Source organism: Labeo rohita, unplaced genomic scaffold, assembly GCF_022985175.1.
Source record: "Labeo rohita strain BAU-BD-2019 unplaced genomic scaffold, IGBB_LRoh.1.0 scaffold_2258, whole genome shotgun sequence".
Lineage (NCBI taxonomy): Eukaryota > Metazoa > Chordata > Actinopteri > Cypriniformes > Cyprinidae > Labeo > Labeo rohita.
The window spans coordinates 1-8,631 of record NW_026128504.1 but is presented as its reverse complement, the minus strand read 5'-3'; the positions used below and the strand labels follow the sequence as shown (position 1 = coordinate 8,631).

General features: G+C 36.6%; 1 protein-coding gene and 1 long non-coding RNA gene across 3 annotated transcripts; both read right to left on the bottom strand.

The window, feature by feature from the left end:
• Positions 1–6: 6 nt before the first annotated feature.
• Positions 7–4,544, bottom strand: LOC127159537 (uncharacterized). 2 transcript variants are annotated; one of them, XM_051102346.1, is made up of 6 exons: positions 4,346–4,544; positions 3,918–4,247; positions 1,510–1,617; positions 1,323–1,418; positions 1,093–1,136; positions 7–983 (listed from the first exon to the last, which is right to left on the bottom strand). In XM_051102346.1, exons 1-6 carry the CDS (start codon positions 4,404–4,406, stop codon positions 666–668), a joined length of 957 nt encoding a protein of 318 aa, XP_050958303.1. In that variant the 5' UTR covers positions 4,407–4,544; the 3' UTR covers positions 7–665. The 2 variants fall into 2 exon arrangements, with proteins under 2 accessions (XP_050958303.1, XP_050958304.1); XM_051102347.1 differs by lacking the exon at positions 1,510–1,617.
• A 3,320-nt stretch (positions 4,545–7,864) lies between these two features.
• Positions 7,865–8,624, bottom strand: LOC127159538 (uncharacterized). The gene is made up of 2 exons (XR_007826469.1): positions 8,391–8,624; positions 7,865–8,303 (listed from the first exon to the last, which is right to left on the bottom strand). It is a non-coding gene; the product is annotated as an uncharacterized LOC127159538 (long non-coding RNA).
• Positions 8,625–8,631: the final 7 nt, after the last annotated feature.

Here is an 8,631-nt window from a genome sequence, read left to right as displayed (position 1 = left end):
TTAAACAACACTATTTTTACCTTGTCAAAAACAGCATGTCTCTTTAAATGATAATGAACTACTGCTCACTTCACCCTGTTTTTTGTTTTCTGTGTATTCGATGGCATGTTGCCATAAAAAAGCCTCAGTGGCTCTGATATCAGGAGAAAATGAAGACACTTATGTTAAATTTTACATCCAACTACAAAACACCTGCATTGCTTACAGACATTGTTGTCGCTACAGCTGCTCAAGCGCAGAGAAAATGGACAGCGTACAACTTCCCGAGGGCGGATATTTGCCAATATGGGACTGGCTGTTAGCAGCCATGGGGCCTGAGCAGTATGATGCCATCTGTCAAAACGGCTTGATAATTGAGACTGTTTACGTTCTAAGAAACATAATAATAGTGGCTGCATTTGCTAAAGTTTAACAGCTTCATAAAATTAAGCCTTAATAAAAGTTTTACAAGAGCTACAAGTTTGTAGTTAAAGAAACAAACTAACTGAGCACAGCTGCATAATCTAATTTCATTCCACATTTTTGTGTCTGAAATATTCAGTATTTACATCAAACTTTGGCCAAACTAAAATATACAGAAAAGCAGCATCACTGAATGACTGTAAGTAACAAAAATACTTAATGCCAAAGACTCAAAGCTCATTGAGTTTCTCTGCTGTGGCTCGTCAGGCAGTGTGATGATTGACAGCAGCATATTCACTGTAATCCTGATTATTCCTCAAAGTGACACTGTCAGGACAGTCTGCTTTCTTCTGGAAATTTACCACAGTGTAATTCAGCAGATGATCATCAGCAGATGAGATCAATATCTGAGAGTCACCAGTGGCTTTATGAACCATAGAGTAAACACAGTTAGGAGAAACAGAGGGGTTTGTGGGTAATTGGGCAGTGGCATAAACAGTGTTAGATGATTCAGAGGGGTTTGTGGGTAATTGTTTCTGAGTGTCTTTAATGTCCTCATAATCACAACCAGTGTGAGAAACCTGCAGAGATGCAGAAAAGTTATTTACAGATCTGAAGATTTTCATGAGGGTAGACATTATTCTCATTATGAATAAAGATCAACATATTTTATACAGTCGCTGAACTAACCAGATCATGTTTTCCTGCTCCAGTCTGAGATGACAAACCACCACCTGCCAAAACAAGAGTTTTGAATTAATTACATTACTTCACATTTTAACACTTGATGTCTAATGTTCACACATCATCAAATACATGTATTTTGTAGTTGTAGCCATTAGGTGGTGGTATAATCAAAGTGGAAAAACAAACTTCATTTTAAGCCCAATATAAATGGGGGTTTCTGTAAGAGGCTTTACCTTGAGACTGATGCTTCTTATAGAGAAACAGTAACAAGACACCAATGATGATCAGAACCAGAAGAACCAGAACCAGAGAGATGATCAGAGGTAAACCTGAAAACACAGGATGTAGGAAATAATGAGTGAATCTGACCACTCTGAGCTGAATATCAGATCATATGTTTATATTTTAGCACACAGGTACCTTTTAACATGTTAGATGTAGGCGTGTTGGAAACAGACGATGATGATGACAATAATGATGGTGTTGATGGTGATGAAGGAAGCAAAGATGATGTTGTTTTTGGAAGATCTGTGTATAAAACAATAATAACATGGTGATGTGTTGGTTTTTGGAATTATTATAGTTTTCATATTCATATAAGAAATTATGCATTGTCAGTTGCATTATGAATCATTCTTTATGATTTATCACTATTATTTATCCAACATATTATACTGAAATATTTTCCCTGTATACTATATAGTGATAAATGCTGTTTAAGCTCATTCTTTTTTTAAGATCTTAAGATCTAGTCACTCAATGACTTGTGTCAATACTGAGTTTAGAGTTAGGACAGATGCACTTTTGTTCTTGTCATTTCTGCAAAGAACATGTTTTGATATTCTCTTCTCAGAACAAAAGTTCAAAAGGGTGCAAATGTGTTAAACATTGTTATTGCCTAGACTTGTTAAAGGGGTCATCGGATGCCCATTTTCCACAAGTTGATATGATTCTTTAGGGTCTTAATCAAAAATCTATAATATACTTTGGTTAAAAATTCTCAATGGTTGTGTAAAACAACACCCTTTTTACCATGTCAAAATGAGCTCCACAAAAATCAACCCATTCTGAGGGATTGTTCCTTTAAATGCAAATGAGCTCTGCTTGCCCCGCCCCTTTCTTCTCTCTCTGTGGAGTGACGAGCCTGTTTACTTTAGCCGCATGCTAACTAGCACGTTATTAGGAAAGACGATTGCAAAGTTTCATAAAAAACCCTTATACTCACTTCTGCTGTAAGTGAACCTGGATCACGAATGATTCACGCGAACATAGACGGATATATGTAGATCGGGAGGTGCATTCACTTCACAAAAAATGTAATCTACTGCATCTTCAGCAGCTCAGATGTCGGAGTAAATGATGACCACTATGTTCATTATTACATCCAGCAACACAACACCTCAATCGTTCAATCTAAGATATTCTTATATAACTTACATCCCTGCTCTGGCATCAAAACAGTGGAGATCAGACTGTTACAACTGATCTGAGGTAAGATGCTCATGTCAATCAACTATTGTGGGAGCGGCCTCTGTCGACGTGACGCCACACCAACAATCATTTAAAAAATAATGGCTGGATTTGAAAAAGGATTTGTATTTTTACAGATTAATTAAAAACCACCTCATGGATTTTTATCATTACAGGGCAGATGTGTACATACACACATTAACATTCAGACAACATGAAAATGTGAACTTAGCATCCGTGACCCCTTTAAGAGACATAGCCGTCTAGTTCATATTAGGTCCAAAAGTGTTAAAAACCACAATGTCTCGAATGTATTTGCACATCATTGCAACATGATCTTCCAGGTCAATACAGACCCTTGGAACATCATGTGCACAGCTAAGCATGAAGTAGGGGTTCATCCCTTTGCTTATCTGATCTTGTATGAATTAGGCCTTGAGGCTTCTTCTCCTTTTTGCTTTTCTCTCACTACACACATCTCGCTCTAACTATTAGTCACGCCTATTTTTTTTTTTTTTTTTTTTTAAACACACAGATCTTGACATTACATGTGTCATTGTTACTGATGTCATTCACACATCCTCTGTCCTGAATTCATGTTTGCTGATGCACAGACACCCAGAACACAAAACCACAAACAGTTAATTTGAGATTTAGGAACTTAGAAGTGAGTACATGAGCACAATAAGCACACAGTGAACAACATAAAACAGCAAAGTGAAAAACAAAAACTATTTCAATATTTTCATCTGCAAGCTTCCTTAACTGCAGTTTTAACTGTTGCACAAGTGTGCTAAAATAAATTCACAGCAATACTGAAAACTGCACTTCTACTGCACGTCTACATGACAACACTGGTTCTGTAATAATACAGAGGCCAAATGAGCAAACTAATACTGCAACACAAAACACTGCTGTAATACCAAAAACCACACTCTTTCAAAATATCTCTAGATGTTCATTTCCTGCATTCACACACTGCTGTAGCCTTTTCCAAGAAAATTACAAGTAAATACTATAACTCAATCTAAAATATAACAGGACTTCCCCAAACAGGACCCCTTGTGGACTACAATAGAGGGATTGAACACTGACCATTGCTTTTGCAGAATAGCATTTCACACAAATTCTACTGCATAGACACTTCCTCTTTTCAAACAGACAGCATTATATACTAAAATAACTCTCTGTGTGAACCTGCAACACTCAAGCATCATATTACACAGTGATCTGTTGAATAGAAACTAGTTGTGATACTGAATTACATTATGATTAATATCAAAACTCAGCAAAGTGCTTGCACACTGTGTGATGTGAAATGTGACTGCCCTGATTATCAGTGAGAAAATCATCCGTACCAGTAACACTGATGAGGACTCGTGTGATGAAGCTCTTGTGTCCTTGATCAGACTGAACTCCACACCAGTATTCAGCTGAATGTTGTTGAGTCACATGACTGATGGTTCCCGTCAGGAGCTGCTGCTCTCTGTCATCATACAGCTGGATCTGTCCCTCAGCGCTCCATGTTCTGTTCTCCTTCACAGACGTCTCTTCAGCACAGAGATCAGATCCAGATCTCCTGCAGACAAACTTGACATCAGCACTGTGGGATTGTGGGTATTTGCAGCTGATGTTCACAGATCCTCCTGCAGCAGCTGATAGACTGATGCTCTTCTCACAACAATCAGCTGTTGGAGAAACAAATCAAGAGCAGCAATGTTAGAATTAAACAACAGATTCATGAATTCACCACAGAAACATACATGAATGAATGAAAGCAGCTCACCATCCTCAATATTCAGGTTCAGTTTAGAGAAAAATCTGTGGTCTTCAGAAACTTCAACCATAATTTTATATTCTCCAGAATCATTCACATTCAATTCTTTAATGAACAAATGCAAAAAACCTGCAAAACTGCCATTACGAATGATGAATCGTTCATCATGTTTCCATTCTGCTGCTCTGTTAGTGCTTTTTGGTTTTAAACATTGGTCTGCTCTAATTAACTTTTTACTTTTACTTCCATACATTTGATTGCGTTCCTCCGTTACTGACAAAATTGTAATAAATATTAGACGTTGGAGAGGCTGCTTCGCGAGAGTCTGGTACGCATCTCCGCGTAAGTTCAGCGCGTGTTTAGAAAGATGATGGCTGAAGCAGAGGATGACGTGTGTGAGCTATCGGGGGCAGATCACCCGTGGCCTCAAATCAACTCTATTTTTTTACTTCAAGATGTGAGAAAGAACAGTTTCATAATGCGATGCATTCTTTCGCATAACCGCTCCGTTCCGGGCCGATCCGGGCCAGTCAGCACGGATACGGTTTCATTTTCCACTGTGGTGCCGATAACGGAACTCTTTGGAATGTAAATACAAATGCGTTAGTCGTTGCCTTGGTAACGCAATTGTAATATAAACAGAGATATGACCAGATATTTCTGTTTTTGGGACTTTGTTAAATAACAGAAAAAAAGGACACAACTATAAACAACGCAAAAAATAAATAAATAAATAAATAAACAGAAGGCGACGACAAGTATAACGTTACCAACAAATGCTGAGGGGATGTGCATGCCAGTGGAGACGGACACAGAAGGTAAAACCTTTCTAAAAACGAACACATTTATTGACAGTATTAATGCATGAGCTATGAACAGCGTAACAGCTGTTTACTTGTCTGTTTGATCTTACAGCGCGCTTTCGCTCAGCACACACATTCTATCACGATAGTGGAAAAGCGGATAATATGATGATGCCTATTTGAACCCTATTAATGGTGATCTGGTAACTATGGGCACTTTGAACTTATAGTACCATATTTCACACACTGTCCGAATGTTTTTCCTCATATGCGCGCTTATGCAAGCAATGACAAATATCTTGTGAACCTTACAAACAACACACGTTCGTAAAAAACGTTGATTCTAAACGTCTGCATGTTTTCATATGCATTTTCCAAAAATCTAAGTAAATTGAAGTGCATACTGTGACGTTACACACAAATTCGTACACTAATGTGCCCATCACAGGACTGAGATAGGCTACTTTACTTCAGCCTATGTTTTATATAAACAAAACAAAGAGACTTTCAAGGAGAGGTGTGTGGAAGCTTTCCAAATAGTTTGAAATTCAAGGTTTTCGCTTCATATCAATCAGATCAGAAATAACTAGTAACTAGCTACTTGAGTAGTTTTTCCATCGGATACTTTTTTACTCTTACTCAAGTAACTATTGGGATTGTTACTTTTACTCTTACTTGAGTAAATATTTCCATAAGTACTTTTACTTTTACTTGAGTACAGATTTTGGGTACTCTACCCACCTCTGATTGCATTTAAATGCAATTAAGGGCCTTAACAACCACAGTTTCAGTTTTAGCTGTGAAAGAGTGTGAAGACTAAGTAGCTAAGTGTTTATTAGGCCTGTTTGACAACTGTTTGACCAACAAAACATCCAGATGTAAGCTGCTGTGTTTTTTGTCACAGTTTATCGTTTTGAAGTGGAGATAAAGGCTGCTGTGTGAGATTTATGTAATTCATAAAAGTGGCAAAACAAGAACTGGAATATTAGCAATATTAAAAGAGAAATGTGCACATTTTGAAAACAAACTATAATTTGCAAATAGTTTAAATTGACTTAAATACATTATTGCACTGTTATTCTTTCTTTTTCTCTTTTCCCTTTTAAATCCACTCAAATGAACTATTTAATTTCTTTAAATAATAAAAAAAACCATTAGTCTGCTGTTCTCAGGTGTTTTGTGATGGTAATGGCATTGTCAATATATACGAAAAACAAAACAAAACAAAAAACATGCATCCTTTTTATTATTATTACAAAATATAAAAACATATATTACATACACCTACTGTACATACCACATATAACCAACATAACTGATATATCAGGAAGTTTTCAGTTAGAATGGCACCATGTGTTATAAGAAGGCAAATGTGTTTGAATCTGAAAACATGAAAAAACATTTTGTCTCCAGTGTTTCTGGTCAAAGACACCTGATGTTCTTCCTCAGATTTGGTGCTTCTGTCAGTTTAACAGGCAGCTTCAGATTCAGCACTATGGACAGCAGCTGTCAATCAAACTTCAGCAGCACTGATGACAGTTTAACAACACAAACTGACAAAGTGAAAATCGGCTGACTCTCTTTCGTATCTGACTTTGGTCATAAAAACAGCTGCAAGAATGAGAATTACGTGATTATCAAATAGCCTTTACGAAAACCCTCAGTCCTCCAGATCCACTCTTTCATTTCTAACGCACACGATGCATGTAAAATAGTGAAATTTAGAATTAATTAAAACAATTAAAATCATGTTAATTAAAACCCACCTACCCTGTCAGCTGTCAGAACACTACACAAAGCTCTTTTCAATAAAACCGAAAATATTTAACAGCCAATTACTCACTTTTGACACTAGATGGAGCTGAAGGTTTCTATTAGGCATCTGGTGAACAGGATGGACAGAAATTACAAACACAAACTCTAAAGAGATTCAAATGGAGTAAGACAAATAAAAGATTAAGAAAACAACTAAAATTACAAATTACAAATACCGCTTTACAGTGAACCAATTCTGCAGTACGAGAAAAAAGGTCAAAACAGCCAGCTGATTGGACATTTAACATTTAAACGGCAAGCAGACATTTTATAACACACACATTTTTATGTGATTTATTAATTCCACATGCAACAAAGGCATTTGTATGTATTTCTGACAACCAGAATAATATGTTTTTTTATTATTATTGCAGTATGTTTATTACATAATATAGAGGGTATGCACGTGACGTCACCGTCATCTGGTGTGAGTGTGGCTCCGCCCACTGAGTGGTTTCAGCGTGAATGCAAAGAACAAACAAAACACCTCTAAAACCAGAACGAGTTTTATAATATGCAAATTCACATCATCTCTTTATGGAGAGGAAAGTATGTGTCTATTGTTGCTAAAGAAACAATTTCCTGTGTTTGTCATGTCTGCTGGTGGCTGAAGCGCATCATGGTTCGACTAAAGAGTAAAAATAGCAAGAACAAAACCACAAGCTGCAGAGCAGCACAAGATGGTTTCTCTTTAACACACTGACCACATACTGAACAAACCTATGAAGCCTGACAAACGTCCTACAGCATAAGCAAACACAACTCACAACACTACTGTTAGGCCATGAAAAGTCTAGTTTGATTTATTCTTTGAATTAAATCATTTTGAAGAACTCCACATACTAAATGCTTAAAGTATAATGTAGTGCCGTAGTATAATTTTATCTAAAAGTCTGATTCACCCTTCAACTTTGTTTTTTTTTTTCTATTCTTTCAATTTTTGCTCACAAACAATGTTCTGCTTATTGTTCAGAGTTATGTGCCTCATTGTGGGTTTCCTAAATATGTCTTTGTGTTGGTCATAGAAAAAAATTAACCAGACGCTAAACCTTCATCTGTTTTCTGTGGCTTTGAGGTGATCAGAAAACAGCCTGTTCATTATGCAAACACAAAAAACAGTGGTGTTCATGAAACACTTAATTACAAATTAAAAAATAAAAATCTTTACAGCCCTTTCTACATTTTTAAAAGCTATAAATAGTAATAGTAAATAGAGGTTAAAATCAGTGCCCTGTAAAACAGTGCTGTTCTTCTAATTGTACATTCACAGATCGCCAGAAGTCTCAGAGGAGACTGTGGAAGATAAGTAGAGGAATCAATCATATCTTCTCCAGAATACAAGTGAGAATCTGAGATTAAACAGGACAAAAACATGATGTGAATGACACCTACAGAAGAAACACCCAAGAACTTCAGTACATGATATGCAGACTCACCACTTCACTGTCTCGTCTGTGTCTGTCTGATTATCAGCTCATGCCTAAGATCTCAACACAACATCAGAAATTCACATCAGTAAGATACATACATTCTTAAGACATTTTGGTTGTCCTCATTTGGTAAAAAGACCATTCATAAACATCCCCTTCCTTTATTTTAGGTTTTGGGCTAGTAGGCCTATTAGACATAATCTGCTTTATAAATAAACTTGTGTGTGTGCACCTGGTATTTATCACG

Excerpts from the sequence above, each read along its gene's own strand:
- LOC127159537 (XM_051102346.1), bottom strand. The coding sequence starts at position 4,406 with ATGGTTGAAGTTTCTGAAGACCACAGATTTTTCTCTAAACTGAACCTG. Across the intron at positions 1,618-3,917 it reads AGTCCTCATCAGTGTTACTG|ATCTTCCAAAAACAACATCA; the intron begins GTACGGATGATT and ends TTTTATACACAG. Across the intron at positions 984-1,092 it reads GAGCAGGAAAACATGATCTG|GTTTCTCACACTGGTTGTGA; the intron begins GTTAGTTCAGCG and ends GCATCTCTGCAG.